This window comes from Entelurus aequoreus, linkage group LG13 (genome assembly GCF_033978785.1).
Source record: "Entelurus aequoreus isolate RoL-2023_Sb linkage group LG13, RoL_Eaeq_v1.1, whole genome shotgun sequence".
NCBI lineage: Eukaryota > Metazoa > Chordata > Actinopteri > Syngnathiformes > Syngnathidae > Entelurus > Entelurus aequoreus.
The window spans coordinates 68052498-68069403 of NC_084743.1; the positions used below are offsets into that span (position 1 = coordinate 68052498).

At 39.2% G+C, this 16906-nt stretch overlaps 1 protein-coding gene across 1 annotated transcript in view; it reads left to right on the forward strand.

Moving 5' to 3' along the window:
- Positions 1 to 16906, forward strand: part of LOC133663649 (PTB-containing, cubilin and LRP1-interacting protein-like) — a 100104-nt gene that overhangs the window by 31430 nt on the left and 51768 nt on the right. Inside the window, exon 2 of the mRNA XM_062068290.1 lies at positions 14087 to 14233. Coding sequence (XP_061924274.1) covers positions 14087 to 14233 — 147 coding nt within the window. The remainder of the gene's footprint in view (positions 1 to 14086; positions 14234 to 16906) is intronic.

Genomic DNA, 16906 nt, shown 5'->3' on the forward strand with positions numbered 1-16906 from the left:
AATCTGCACTTTGTTAGAATATATAACAAATTGGACCAAGCTATATTTCTAACAAAGACAAATCATTATTTCTTCTAGATTTTCCAGAACAAACATTTTAAAATAAATTCAAAAGATTTTGAAATAAGATTTAAATTTGATTCTACAGATTTTCTAGATTTGCCAGAATAATTTTTTTGAATTTTAATCATAATAAGTTTGAAGAAATATTTCACAAATATTCTTCGTCGAAAAAACAGAAGCTAAAATGAAGAATTAAATTAAAATGTATTTATTATTCTTTACAATAAAAAAAAAAATTACTTGAACATTGATTTAAATTGTCAGGAAAGAAGAGGAAGGAATTTAAAAGGTAAAAAGGTATACGTGTTTAAAAATCCTAAAATAATTTTTAAGGTTGTATTTTTTCTCTAAAATTGTCTTTCTGAAAGTTATAAGAAGCAAAGTAAAAAAAAATATGAATTTATTTCAACAAGTGAAGACCAAGTCTTTAAAATATTTTCTTGGATTTTCAAATTCTATTTGAGTTTTGTCTCTCTTAGAATCAAAAACGTCAGACAAAGCGAGACCAGCTTGCTAGTAAATAAATACAATTTAAAAAATAGATGCAGCTCACTGGTAAGTGCTGCTATTTGAGCTATTTTTAGAAAAGGCCAGCGGGCTACTCATCTGGTCCTTACGGGCTACCTGGTGCCCGCGGGCACCGCGTTGGTGACCCCTGGTCTAGGATGTCACGTTGGTGGGAACCACAGAGTTCTATCAGTACATTTCTAGGGGTTTTTTTCCCCTACAAAATTGCGCAAGTTAATACAGAGTTTATTTGTTTGTGTGTGTGTGTGTGTGCGGAAGTCACGTGTTTATTTTCCGGAGACAGTTTGATCAGCTGGGATCAGGCACCTGAAAATAATTCGGCTTGCGCAAAGTAGTCGGTGAAATGCAAATCTCAAAACAGAGCCTTTGTGTTTTTCTAATCCTGGCTGAGGTTTCTGAGGTCTCCATGTGACGCCAGCCATTGTGTATTGTACAGTGCAGACAGGACCCTCGTCTCATAACACTTGGTTGGACGATGGAGTCCAAGTCCAAGTCCCACTCAAAATAGAGTCCCTTCACTGCCAGGTCTTGACGAGAAGACTTTGGCAAGTTGAGGGAGAGTGTTTAAAAATATTGTGAATCAAATCCAGCAGGGGCCCTCCACTCAGGTCTTTCGCTCCTGGCGGGGGGGTGGGCAACCTCCTCTCCGTCCACGCAGTGCCCGGGCCCGGCCGCAGGAATGCGAGCCGCTGTCAGGAAGCTGTAAAGTGCTGACGCGGAGGTCAGCAAGCGTTTACACACATGTGGCTTTACTTTCACAACTCTGAACTTTTTTCTTTCTTTTTTCTCATTTTTCTCCATCTGCTCCATACACATCTTTTTCATGCCTTTTCATCCCACTGTTCTGACACGCAAACCTCCCTTTTGTCATTTGTTTTCATTGCTGCTGTGGCCCCAGCAGTGGAACTTGACTTGAGGATCATCACAGGATTACGCATGTTGTATTTAGCACTTCAGTGATAAATGTGCTACTTTTCTGACGCCATTGTGTGAATGCGCCAAAGCATTCACACACATGGTTTTCTACACCAAAATTAATCTGTTTATTATTCATTTTCTTCTTCTTCTCCAGATTTTGGCGCGCTCTGCTTTCCACATTTTGCCTCCGATTCAAACCGTTCCAACTTCAAACGGTTCAGCCTATTTGGGAATTGCGGGCTTTCCCTTGACAAATTCCAAAAATTCCCAGATTTCCCAGAATTCCAGGTTTTCCGGGAAAGTTTTTCCATTCAAAATGAATTGGCCATTTTTCAAACTTTCAGCATTGCCACATTTTCCCACCTACTCATACCATTCCACCTTCAACACATTCCACCATTCTGATCATTCAAACTACCTTTTTTCCAAGTTCAAAAAAATTCCAGGGTTTTCCAGAGTTCCTGGTTTTCCATAGCCCTATTTCCACCCTTTTTTCTGCCGACTACTCCTTGCACATTTTTCAACCCACTTCAACCGTCAAAACATTCCTCTTAATTAGGACAAACAAATAAGTAGTTTTTTGAGCTGGAAAAATTCCTGAAATTCCAGGAATTCCATACCATTTCTCAATTCAACATGTTGCTACTTCAACATTTCTCAACCGATTTGAAAATTCCAACACCAACCATAACTCATTCAGATCATTGAAGTTTTTTCTACCATTTTTTTCTTAAATTCCAGCTTTTCCCCAAATTCCCAAATTTTTGGGAAATTCCCATTGAAATCAATGGGACAATCTTCAAAGTTGCACAACTCCTACATTTTTTATCCGATTCAAACTGTTCCAACTTCAAAATATTGAGCCTGTTCAGGAATTGTGTGCTCTACTTCAACAATTAGATATTTTGAAGTTCAACTTCAGCATTGGAGCATTCACACGCAATTCCTTCAGGAATTGGCTCATCTAGTTGCAACATAATATTCAATATGCCACATAGCGCACATTCCAATATCCTCCTGAGAACCGGACTACACGCTCAAATCATATCATGACTACAGACACAAGGTCTAGGGATCTGTAGTCATTGAGGTAGTCTCTGGTGGGTTTTTTTGGGAATGGGAACGATTGTGTCATATTTGAAGTATTGTGGGACGGTGGCAGGGACAGGGAAAGGTTGAACAATTTGTTGATGATCCCTGCCAGCTCACCAGCATGCGCCTTGAGGCAATTGAAAATGACAAAAACGCTCCAACGTTAAGTTAAAAAACGCTAGTTTGATGGTAATATACATTGGCTTTGCTATTGGCATGCTACTGATTAGCATTAGCGATTTTAAGTGGCAATTTCAACACTTTCAAATTTGTTAGTGAAAACTACAACTAAGATACATGTTACAATCAAACAGCTAGTGCGTAATAAGTACAACTCTTACAGTATTAACACTTTTTGGCGCAACATAAAACAAAATACACTGACGTCTTGGACTTACAACTGTAATTGCAATTTAGGGCCTGTTTTACAAAAAGTAAAGCACTAAAACACGTGCAAACCGGATAGCACACGCAAAGATGATCTACTAAACGTGTGCAAAGTAGATTGCATCTCCTAAGTGAGCAGAATAAGGCGTGGAAACCATTTTGCATCTCTTATCTTCATTACTATGCAGAATATATGCTGATCGTCAAAAAGCCCACAATACTGTGAGGAGATAATGCAAATACATTATACAGCACGCATAATGGGACTTATCAACACTCATCACCGTTTTTTCAGGCACTATTTAGCATTTTCTTTAGCACGTCTGTAAAAGTAAGTGCAAACTGACATCAGTGCTCCCGCTGCAAAGACAGACGATAGACAGAGAATCCTCTTTTATACATTTTTTCTACATATTGGCATGGTCTGTCAGAAATAAAAAATATTTGACATATCCTCTATTCAGCAATATTCCTTTATCATTTTATAGCTGTATGCTGGGGGACTTAAAGGCCTACTGAAATGAATTTTTTTTATTTAAACGGGGATAGCAGATCTATTCTATGTGTCATACTTGATCATTTCACGATATTGCCATATTTTTGCTGAAAGGATTTAGTATAGAACAACGACGATAAAGATTGCAACTTTTGGTATCTGATAAAAAAAAGGCTTGCCCCTACCGGAAGTAGCGTGACGTAGTCAGTTGAACATATACGCAAAGTTCCCTATTGTTTACAATGATGGCCGCATGAAGTGAGAGAGATTCGGACCGAGAAAGCGACAATTTCCCCATTAATTTGAGCGAGGATGAAAGATTTGTGGATGAGTAAAGTGCAAGTGAAGGACTAGTGGGGAGTTGAAGCTATTCAGATAGGGAAGATGCTGTGAGAGCCGGGGGTGACCTGATATTCAGCTGGGAATGACTACAACAGTAAATAAACACAAGACATATATATACTCTATTAGCCACAACACAACCAGGCTTATATTTAATATGCCACAAATTAATCCTGCATAAAAACACCTGCGTGTTTGTTACGCTAGCTCCTAGCTCCTCTGCTAGCTCCTAGCTCCATAGAACACGCCAATACAATTCAAACACCTGATCAACACACACAATCACTCAGCCCAAAAGACCGTTCACCTAACCCAAGGTTCATAAAGCTTATATATTTTTAAAAAGTTACGTACATACGTAAAAAAAAGTTGCGCACATACGGTCAAGCGATCAAATGTTTAGAAGCCAAAGCTGCATACTCACAGTAGCACGTCTGCGTCTTTGTCATCCACATCAAAGTAATCCTGGTAAGAGTCTGTGTTGTCCCAGTTCTCTACAGGCGTCTGTGTATCGAAGTCAAAAGTCCTCCTGGTTAGAGTCTCTGTTATCCGAGTTCTTCCATCTTGACTGCATCTTCCAGGAATGTAAACAAAGAAGCGCCGGCTGTGTACTGTTGTGGCTGACTACGTTCGAAAAATACGTCCATTTCGCACCGACAACTTTCTTCTTTGCTTGCTCAGCTTCCTTCTCCATAATGCAATGAACATGATTGCAACAGATTCACGAACACAGATGTCCAGAATACTGTGGAATTATGAAATGAAAACAGAGCTTTTTCGTATTGGCTTCAATGTGGAAGGCATACCCGTGTTCGCCGGTCTACGTCACGCGCATACGTCATCCTCAGAGGCGTTTCGAACCGGAAGTTTAGCGGCAAATTTAAAATGTCACTTTATAAGTTAACCCGGCCGTATTGGCATGTGTTATAATGTTAAGATTTCATCATTGATATATAAACTATCAGACTGCGTGGTCGGTAGTAGTGGGTTTCAGTAGGCCTTTAAGGGGCTGATTAAAACCAATTCAAATGAAGCGTTTTGGTGTCTGCTCGCTTTTTAAATTTTTTAATGCCTATGTTTTATGTTTTTATAAACGTATCTCCTATACGAAACAACTTCTTCAAGTAGCATTTGTCGTGTCTTGAGCACGGTAAGTGCAGCCTCTTTCCCATGAGCCTGAGCATCATAAAAGTAATGTGCAGTAAATGATCCGATGTCTCTGTGGTGATGCCTCGGCCCCCGTATAGTACATGCAAAATCGTCATTTAAATAAGGCAGACTGCATCACTTTTGTTTTGTACATGCAGTGTTAGTAGATCATACACAACACGTCCATTACCAGTACACACAATTTTATAGATTCATCATCATCATCATTTCTTTTTATTCCTTTCATGAAAATGCATATATACAAGCCATATACAGTTGACACTTTCATTGTTTTTTTTGTTTTGTTTCTTATACATTTCCATGATCAGAAAGGAGCAGATGGAAGAATACTATTCTTATATTTATCTGCCCCCTTTTTAACACAAATTATTTAGTTGACATTATCACTGTTCCCTCCACCAACACCCGAACTCCAACATACTTTTAATTTTTGTTTAAGCATTTTCAAAATTACACTTTCCAATCAAAATTAAAAAATCAGTTTGATATAATTCCAGTTGTCTCTTTTTGTAACTCTTTTTAAATTCAAAGATATTCTTGCAACTTTTCAAGTCTTTGTCTAGAGCGGGGGTCGGCAACCCGCGGCTCTGGAGCCGCACGCGGCTCTTTAGCGCCGCCCTAGTGGCTCTCTGGAGATTTTTCAAAAATGTATGAAGAATGGAAAAAGATGAGGGGAAAAAAAAATCTATTTTTTTGTTTTAGTATGGTTTCTGTAGGAGGACAAACATGACACAAACCTCCCTAATTGTTATAAATCACACTGTTTGTATTAAACATGCTTCACTGATTCGAGTATTTGGCGAGCGCCGTTTTGTCCTACTAATTTTGGCGGTCCTTGAACTCACCGTATAGTTTGTTTGCATGTATAACTTCCTCCGACTTTCTAGGACGTGTTTTATGCCACTTCTTTTTCTGTCTCATTTTGTCCACCACACTTTTAACGTTGTGCGTGAATGCACAAATGTGAGTTGTGTTGATGTTATTGACTTGTGTGGAGTGCTAATCAGACATATTTGGTCACTGCATGACTGCGAGCTAATCGATGCTAACATGCTATTTAGGCTAGCTATATGTACATATTGCATCATTATGCCTCATTTGTAGCTATATTTGAGCTCATTTAGTTGCCTTTAAGTCCTCTTAATTAAATCTCATGACACATTTAATATGGCTTTTAATTTTTTGCGGCTCCAGACAGATTTGTTTTTGTATTTTTGGTCCAATATGGCTCTTTCAACATTTTGGGTTGCCGACCCCTGGTCTAGAGAATTCCATGCTTTCACACCAGCAACAGACAAGCACATTTGCTTCAAATTTGTTCGCACTCTTGGATGTTTAAAGTCATACGGCCTTCTGTGGTTCTCATCTTCCGACGTGAACACAAATAACTTTTGTAAGTCCTTTGGAAGAACTTTATTTTTAGCTTTGAACATCACTAATAGAGTATGCAATTCTACAATGGCTTTTAGTTTTAATAATCCTGACCCAATGAAGAGTGGATTTGTGTGGTCTCTATATCCTACTGTAAAAATGATACAAATTGCTCTTTTCTGTGAAAGAAATAAAGGCATTATGTTGCTGAGATATGTATTTCCCCATATGTCTGCACAATAATTGAAATAAGGTAGAATGATTGAGCAATATAACATTCTCATTGTATTATACAGGAAACTGTATTTAACCTTGTTCAAAATAAATAAACTTTTAGATAGCTTATTTTTCACATGCAATATATGAACTTTCCATGTCAACTTTTCATCTAAGATGACCCCAAGAAATCTGATTTCAGAAACCTTCAGATTAGGCCGGTTGTTATAAGATTGACAATAAAAGTTAAAAAAAATAGCGTCAGACTTTGTGTGACTTCTTCTGGAGGCTACAACACATTATATTAGATTTGTTTTCACATAAAAAACCCTTATTTTCAAGGTGTGGTGGATATGATATTGCTGTGGCGGTGCGCCTCCATCAGTTACATTAAGGGGAAACCCTGTGGATGATCTGTATAGCAATTAGCTGTCATGATCCGTGGTTGGATCATGCTTAATTTAGTTATGTTCTGTTAGTTTTGGACTTCCTTAGTTGTTTTGTGCACTTCGGGGGTTCTTTTTGATCACCATGGGTACAAATTGGTTTCACCTGCCTCTGATTAGTGTTCGGCACGTTCACCTGCTGTTGTTGAGCACTAATCAGAGAGCTATTTATTCACGTTGCTCGCCACACTCGGTCTGGCTTCCTTATTTTCGGTATGCAATTGTTACGTTGGTTTATTCATGTTCTTGATTCCTGTGCTAAGCTGTTGCCTTAGCTTCCCGTGCGTTCGGCACACTTTTCTTTTGTTTGTTTCTGTCTTTTTGGTACGGTGTATTATGTATGATTAATAAATCATATCTTACCTTCACGTTTTCGTCCGGAGTGTCCGTGTTGCATCTGGAGGAACGATCCCGTACAAAGATGCGACCCCCACGTGACATCAGCAGCATAACACTCTGATGAAATGTCCCTATTCTTAACTATCTGTTCCTTGGGGGAAGCGTGGCTCCGTTGGTAGAGCGGCCGTGCCAGAAATTTTGGGGTTCCAGGTTCGATTCCCGCTTCCGCCGTCCTAGTCACTGCTCCTTGGGCAAGACACTCCACCCACCTGCTCCCAGTGCCGCCCACGCTGGTTTGAATGTATCTTAAAGGACTACTGAAACCCACTACTACCGACCACGCAGTCTGATAGTTTATATATCAATGATGAAATCTTAACATTGCAACACATGCCAATACAGCCGGGTTAACTTATAAAGTGCAATTTTAAATTTCCCGCTAAACTTCCGGTTGAAAACGTCTATGTATGATGACGTATGCGCGTGACGTCAATAGATAAACGGAAGTATTGGTACCCCATTGAAACCAATACAAAAAATCTCTGTTTTCATTTCAAAATTCCACAGTATTCTGGACATGTTGGTGAATCTTTTGCAATTTGTTTAATGAACAATGGAGACTGCAAAGAAGAATGTTGTAGGTGGGATCGGTGTATTAGCGGCTGGCTGTAGCAACACAACCAGGAGGACTTACTTGGATAGCAGACGCACTAGCCGGCAACCGCATGGATGATCGGGTGAAGTCCTTTGTCGCGCCGTCGATCGCTGGAACGCAGGTGAGCACGGGTGTTGATGAGCAGATGAGGGCTGGCTGGCGTAGGTGGAGCGCTAATGTTTTTATCATAGCTCTGTGAGGTCCGGTTGCTAAGTTAGCTTCAATGGCGTCGTTAGCAACAGCATTGTTAAGCTTTGCCAGGCTGAGAATTATTAACCGTGTAGTTACATGTCCATGGTTTAATAGTATTGTTGATCCTTCAAGTCAGGGATTTATTTATTTTGTTTCTATCTGCATTTGAGCCAGATGCTATCACGTTAGCTCAGTAGCTAAAGAGCTTCGCCAATGTATTGTTGTGGAGATAAAAGTCACTGTGAATGTCCATTTCGCGTTCTCGACTCTCATTTTCAAGAGGATATAGTATCCGAGGTGGTTTAAAATACAAATCCGTGATCCACAATAGAAAAAGGAGAAAGTGTGGAATCCAATGAACCAGCTTGTACCTAAGTTACGGTCAGAGCGAAAAAAGATACGTCCTGCACTGCCTCTCTAGTCCTTCACTCTCACTTTCCTCATCCACAAATCTTTCATCCTCGCTCAAATTAATGGGGTAATCGTCGCTTTATCGGTCCGAATCTCTCTCGCTCCATTGAAAACAATGGTAGAATATGAGGAGTCCTTCCTCTGGTGACGTCACGCTACTTCCGGTACAGGCAAGGCTTTTTTTTAATCAGCGACCAAAAGTTGCGACCTTTATTGTCGTTGTTCTCTACTAAATCCTTTCATCAAAAATATGGCAATATCGCGAAATGATCAAGTATGACACATAGAATGGATCTGCTATCCCCGTTTAAATAAAAACATTTCATTTCAGGAGGCCTTTAAATATGTAGATAATGGGTTCCACTATGTAAAGCGCTTAGAGTTTCTAGCGAAAAAGCGCTATATAAATCTCATTCACTTCACTTCTTAACCTATTCAACATTCATGATGTTCTTGACATATGTCTCCTACCAAAGTTAATGGCATTTCATCAATAATTGATTATAGATTCTGACTGTTGAGACCAGATCTCAAACCATCCTAACCCTCATCCTTAGAGCACCCAATGACATAGAGACATAACTCTTGTGGTGCAATGATGTAGGGTCAGTGTTATTGTTTCTACATGTTCAACTGACCAGTGCCTACAGACCACAAAACCTGCAGCCAAAGACTCTCACAGTTGTACTCGACATTGGCAGGCAGCCGACAGTTGGCTCGCTCTAAACCAACCCCATTGATTTGCTCAGCATGTCAATTTATGTCTACATACTGTAGATATTAAGGAGGAAATACACAAAACCTTTCAAGTGGGATTGAAAACAGTTTCTTGGCCTGCTATCTTAGTTCCCTTGTGAAAGCTTTTCCTATTAAATGATTCCCTCCGACGTTTTACTGACAGCCTGCTAAGGTGGTGTTGCCTTCAAGTCCTCAGAGCGAAAAACTGAAATAACAGTCAGTGATGAACTCAAAGGTTTATCAAACTCCTGGTTTCCTATGACCACGTTCATCTTCAAGTCCACTTGCACTTGGATCTTTCCTACCGAGCAACGTCAGACGACTTGTCACACATTTAAATGCATCCATAAGTGATTAGATTGAGGTATGTGTAGATATTTACATTTGGTTTAAAATGAGTGTACAGACCTTGGCAGACAATACAGATGGATTTGGTTAAGTTCCTATGTTGCATAAGTTACATGCGCGTCTGGCCGATCAACAACTATTTTTTTTAAACATCGGTTGAATCCGGGGTCTCCAAAAGGTTGACTTTAATTCCAAAAAGTAAATTAATTTTATTAGCGATGTGTGCGGTCTTAAAGGGACAACTGCACTTTTTTTGGGGAGTTTTGCCTATTGTTCACAATCATTATGAGAGACAAAAACACACGTCTTTTTTTTATTTTTTTTATCTTAATCCAATCAATCCAATCCACTTTATTTATATAGCACATTTAAACAACAAAAGTGTTTCCAAAGTGCTGCACAACAATATTAAAAACAGTATTAAAAACAATATTAAAAACAATAATCAAATATTATCCTTAGCTCCACCAATGACTGAATAAAAACAAAAAATAAATAAATATAGAACCAATATAAAAACAATATAAAGATAAATATGAATATGAATAAAAACAATTTTAAAGGGAAAAAACAATTAAAACAGTAAATAGAAATCAAAATGTATAAAATGTATTTATCATCTTAAAGATGATAAAAAAAAGGCTTGGAAGATGTGTCTAATGGGAGTAACCGTTGTAGCCTTCAAAGCCCTCTGAAACAACTTTAAACCCTCCATCAACGTTTTATATACACAGCAAGTATATTTATAATGTAGTAACAGACACGTTCATAACAATATATGATACGTACAATATTAAACGTATTTTGGTCAGTTTAATCATTGCCGTAAGTAATTATTCCTCGCATTTATTTTCAGTTCCATAGCAGCGCACTTCCGACTTCCGGTAACAAACAACATGTGTTCCTACTTCCGGATTCAAACACGAGTGTGTTCTAATCATGGCGGATTCAGTAACAAACAACAAAGACGACTATTTTTGGATAAGTGAGGATTCACAACCTTCTCTTTACCATGAATTGATTAACGTGGACCCCGACTTAAACAAGTTGAAAAACGTATTCGGGTGTTACCATTTAGTGGCCAATTGTACGGAATATGTACTGTACTGTGCAATCTACTAATAAAAGTTTCAATCAATCATACAAAACTCTTTCTGAATCTGAATGTACTGCTACTGCTTCTAGAAGCGAGCACGAAGAAGAACGTGAGACGTTGGAGCAGACGGAAGCCGAGAGAGTGAGGTGAAAGTGAATCAAAGCTACAAAATGTGGAATTTGGAGCTAAGCTATTTCGACATAAATGGCGTGCTTACCCGTAATTAACCGGCAAAAACGTCCCTGACCAGCTGGATCAAACAGACAAGGAATAAGTTACACTTTATATCGATCATGATACTTGCAGCACGTCATGCGTGTATCATGACCGACAGCATATGCTGTCTGGCTAGCTGTGTACAAACAAAACATGAAATGTGGACTAATACTTTACAGATACTGTAATATGATTGTTAATGTTTTTCAGTCAGTACAGATTTTTGTCCTATCGCAGTGTTGTGCATTACAAACTCAAAGGTGTTTCGTGTTGTCGTAGAAGCTAGCTTATCTCTTTCCGTAACAAGCTTTTACGGCTAATACCGAAGCACGCCGATGTGTTGCTACGCTAGAAAAAAAAATCCCCAGTGTTCGCTATTACAATAACAATGTTGCTACAGCTTGGTTATTATACAGGTTACGGAACGCTAATGAAGTATCATTGACGGTTTTTGAATGCATTTTTAAAGTGATAAAGAGTTGGAATTGATTGCTCCCATTTACCACATTGCTAGCTACCAAGAACGAGACGATTTTTACATGTTAAAATGCAAAAAAAACCAACCTTTTGTCTTCTTGTCTCATAATGATTGTGAACGATTGGCAAAATTCCCCCCAAAAAGTGCAATTCCCCTTTAATATTTTCGTAACTGTTCAATTAGACATTATATCTCGATTAAATGACAACCGAATGCAGCTGAGATAGGCTCCAGCACCCCCCGTAACCCCAAAAGGGACAAGCGGTAGAAAATGGATGGATGGATAAATGACAACCTAGTTAAGCATCACGCGACAACCTCTAAGGAAGACAACAGTTGTTGCCGAAACCTTAAGGTAATAAAATAAACACACAGGTCTGGCTATAAGAATAAAAAAATGCAACCTAGAATAGCAGATCAGGTCTCATCTCCCAATAGTAAAGAATCGTAAAAAAAAAAATCCTAAATCCAGGCGGTGTTTTGGATCAGGAGCAAGCACGCTAATAGCTAAGCTAACCACTAAACTAGCATAAGAAAACAAGAAATAAGAGCTTAGTAACGTTTAAGAAGTGTCGATGGAACCGCATTTCAGCATAATCTTTAAAAAAAAAAAAATCCAGGTGGTGTTCTGGATCACCCCGAAAATTTTATAACTTGTTTATTCTCCTATTTTTGACATTTCCTAAAATTTGAATCAACATCCACATATAACTTTTTGAGCTATGTTGCTAACAAACAAACAGACAAACCCCAGCGAAGCAACAACTAAATAAAATTGTCAAGTCTGTGCATTGATTGATTGATTGATTGAGACTTTTATTAGTAGGTTGCACAGTGAAGTACATATTCCGTACAATTGACCACTAAATGGTAACACCCGAATAAGTTTTTCAATTCGTTTAAGTCGGGGTCCACTTAAATTGATTCATGATACAGATATATACTATCAGATATATACTATCATCATAATACAGTCATCACACAAGATAATCACATTGAATTATTTACATTATTGTAGGATATGGACAGCAGGTAGTGGACATAGAGAGAGAGAGAGAGAGAGAGAGACAGAGAGAGAGAGAGAGAGAAAGAGAGAGGGATCAGAAGGCATAAGAAAAAGTATCTGTATTTGATTGTTTACATTTGATTATTAGCAATCCGGGGAGGGTGTTAGTTTAGGGTTGTAGCTGCCTGGAGGGGAACTTTTATTGCGGTTTTGAAGGAGGATAGAGATGCCCTTTCTTTTATACCTGTTGGGAGCGCATTCCTCATTGATGTGGCATAGAAAGAGAAAATGCATGTTCGTTTTGTTTGTCTGTCGCTTCCAAACAGGCTGCAAGAGGGTTCACTCACTGCATGGGTTTCAGAAACTAAATAATCGCAGTGAAACATCTTGTCAGTCATCCAGTCTCATTGTCTGTGTGGGTGGAGCATCCATCCATCTATCCATCCATGCATTTACTACCGCTTGTCCCTTTCGGGGTCGCGGGGGGTGCTGGAGCCTATCTCAGCTGCATTCGGGCGGAAGGCGGGGTACACAAGTCACAAGTAGTATTTTTTTCCCTGAAAAGAGCTATTGCCTAAAAACAAGTTCTTATGTATGACTGAAAAAATGACTTTTCAGGGGAGTAAGTTTGTTTAGATATTTTGACTAAAAATGAGAAATGTACACTACTGTTCAAAAGTTTGGGGTACCCCAAACAATTTTGTGGAATAGCCTTCATTTCTAAGAACAAGAATAGACTGTCGAGTTTCAGATGAAAGTTCTCTTTTTCTGGCCATTTTGAGCGTTTAATTGACCCCACAAATGTGATGCTCCAGAAACTCAATCTGCTCAAAGGAAGGTCAGTTTTGTAGCTTCTGTAACGAGCTAAACTGTTTTCAGATGTGTGAACATGATTGCACAAGGGTTTTCTAATCATCAATTAGCCTTCTGAGCCAATGAGCAAACACATTGTGCCATTAGAACACTGGAGTGATAGTTGCTGGAAATGGGCCTCTATACACCTATGTAGATATTGCACCAAAAACCAGACATTTGCAGCTAGAATAGTCATTTACCACATTAGCAATGTATAGAGTGTATTTCTTTAAAGTTAAGACTAGTTTAAAGTTATCTTCATTGAAAAGTACAGTGCTTTTCGTTCAAAAATAAGGATATTTCAATGTGACCCCAAACTTTTGAACGGTAGTGTATACTTGGTGAGATTGTGAGTTTTTCCAGTGTGCTTTTCATGTTTTGACGGCGAGTGCAGCTTTCTGTTGTAACATTCATCCCCAGTTCTTGGCCTAGTTCTGTCTCCATGGGCCTCCACTTTTTTTCCCAGAAGGCAGTCTAATCTTTGGTTGTTTGGGATTTTGAATTAAGTTCCCCGTTAAGTAAAGGAATCTATTCCAGAGGTTAAACCTTTGCCATTAGAGACAATTTACGTAAGTTCAAGGAGTAGACACCTTTCCGTTCCTAATTCCCTTGTATTTTGTTCTGTGCTGGTATTATTAAGGTTCCATTTTTAAGCAAAAGCAGCCGTTTGATATTTAATGAAGGTTTGATAAAAGTCTAATCTTTATCGTCTTTCTGCTTCAGCACTTTCAGAGCATGCTGAAGACCAAGCTGAATGTGCTGACGCTAAGGAAGGAGCCGTTGCCCACGGTGATCTTCCATGAGCCCGAGGCCATTGAACTTTGCTCCACCACACCGCTTACAAAGAGCCGGACCCATGCTGGATATAAGGTAAAAGCACATGCACCCGTATAATCTCCTTAATACTAATTCTATAATACTATTACAACACATAATCCAATTGTTTTCCTAATCAATACAAAGGTTCCATTTATTTCCTCCATGCACTTTCCCACCCTGCCTGGCCACTCCAGGGTCCCGTGGTAAAGACGGCGGACACGGTGTTAGCAGCACTGACACGCGTAGATGTGCAAAAACACACACTTTGCATTGCGTTGCAATGTCGAAGCCGAAAGTGATGAGACATCAGCGACATGACCTCGAACTTCCTTCAGTTCAAATGTGGACATGAAGTGAAAGTCATTAGCACAGCCTGTACTAGCACACTCTCACAGTCTGTCACTAATTCACACACTCACAGGCGCTATGGAGATTCCATTTATTTTGGACTTTTCAGGAACTGTGCAGGAACAAAATAGTTTTACAATTATGTCAAGACCGTGCAGTACGGAAAGTGTCTCTATCTTCCCATTAACGTTATGTTAAAAAAAATACAATCGCTTCACTACATTTTTAGTACAGAATACCAGTGGCACGACTAGGGTTGTGCAATATATTTCATTATATAAATTTGGCCGATGATGAAGCTTTTACCTGGAGATAATACAAACCCCGTTTCCATATGAGTTGGGAAATTGTGTTAGATGTAAATATAAACAGAATAAAATGATTTGCAAATCCTTTTCAACCCATATTCAATTGAATGCACTACAAAAACAAGATATTTTATGTTCAAACTCATAAACTTTATTTTTTTTTTGCCAATAATAATTAACTTAGAATTTCATGGCTGCAACACATGCCAAAGTAGTTGGGAAAGGGCATGTTCACCACTGTGTTACATGGCCTTTCCTTTTAACAACACTCAGTAAACGTTTGGGAACTGAGGAGACACATTTTTTAAGCTTCTCAGGTGGAATTCTTCCCCATTCTTGCTTGATGTACAGCTTAAGTTGTTCAACAGTCCGGGGGTCTCCGTTGTGGTATTTTAGGCTTCATAATGCGCCACACATTTTCAATGGGAGACAGGTCTGGACTACAGGCAGGCCAGTCTAGTACCCGCACTCTTTTACTATGAAGCCACGTTGATGTAACACATGGCTTGGCATTGTCTTGCTGAAATAAGCAGGGGCGCCCATGGTAACGTTGCTTGGATGGCGACATATGTTGCTCCAAAACCTGTATGTACCTTTCAGCATTAATGGCGCCTTCACAGATGTGTAAGTTACCCATGTCTTGGGCACTAATTCACCCCCATACCATCACAGATGCTGGCTTTTTAACTTTGCGCCTATAACAATCCGGATGGTTCTTTTCCTCTTTGGTCCGGAGGACACGACGTCCACAGTTTCCAAACACAATTTGAAATGTGGACTCGTCAGACCACAGAACACTTTTCCGCTTTGTATCAGTCCATCTTAGATGAGCTCAGGCCCAGCGAAGCCGACGGCGTTTCTGGGTGTTGTTGATAAACGGTTTTCGCCTTGCATAGGAGAGTTTTAACTTGCACTTACAGATGTAGCGTCCAACTGTAGTTACTGACAGTGGGTTTCTTAAGTGTTCCTGAGCCCATGTGGTGATATCCTTTACACACTGATGTCGCTTGTTGATGCAGTACAGCCTGAGGGATCGAAGGTCACGGGCTTAGCTGCTTACGTGCAGTGATTTCTCCAGATTCTCTGAACCTTTTGATGATATTACGGACCAGAGATGGTGAAATCCCTAAATTCCTTGCAATAGCTGGTTGAGAAAGGTTTTTCTTAAACTGTTCAACAATTTGCTCACGCATTTGTTGACAAAGTGGTGACCCTCCCCCAATCCTTGTTTGTGAATGACTGAGCATTTCATGGAATCTACTTTTATACCCAATCATGGCACCCACCTGTTCCCAATTTGCCTGTTCACCTGTGGGATGTTCCAAATAAGTGTTTGATGAGCATTCCTCAACTTTATCAGTATTTATTGCCACCTTTCCCAACTTCTTTGTCACGTGTTGCTGGCATCAAATTCTAAAGTTAATGATTATTTGCATTTTGCACAAAAAAAAACGTTTATCAGTTTGAACATCAAATATGTTGTCTTTGTAGCATATTCAACTGAATATGGGTTGAAAATGATTTGCAAATCATTGTATTCCGTTTATATTTACATCTAACACAATTTCCCAACTCATATGGAAACAGAGTTTGTACATGTTGATGACACTCTCCAGCTGTGACCCGCACTTTTGACTGCGACAAGCTAATGAACGCATCCTCAACGCAGTGTAGCATTTTCGCGAGCGGCTAACGTCCCTCCACAGTGAAAATCCACTTATAAGTCGGCAATCTTCGCCTCCATTGTTGCAATTATCTATGTTAATTACAAGTTCTAGTATCACTGAGTGTGGAATAGCTAAACATGCTCCACTATGCAGTAGGGTTGTACGGTATACCGGTATTAGTAGTCTAATGAATCATTTTCGGTACGGTACTATACCGCCTCTGAAAAGTACCGATCTTGTAACTACTTGGTATTGGATTGATACCCAAATTTGTGGTATTATCCAAAACCAATGTAAAGTATCAAACAACAGAATAATAAGTGATTATTACATTTTAACAGAAGTGTAGATAGAACATGCTAAAAGAGAAAGTAAGCAGATATTAACAGTAAATGAACAAG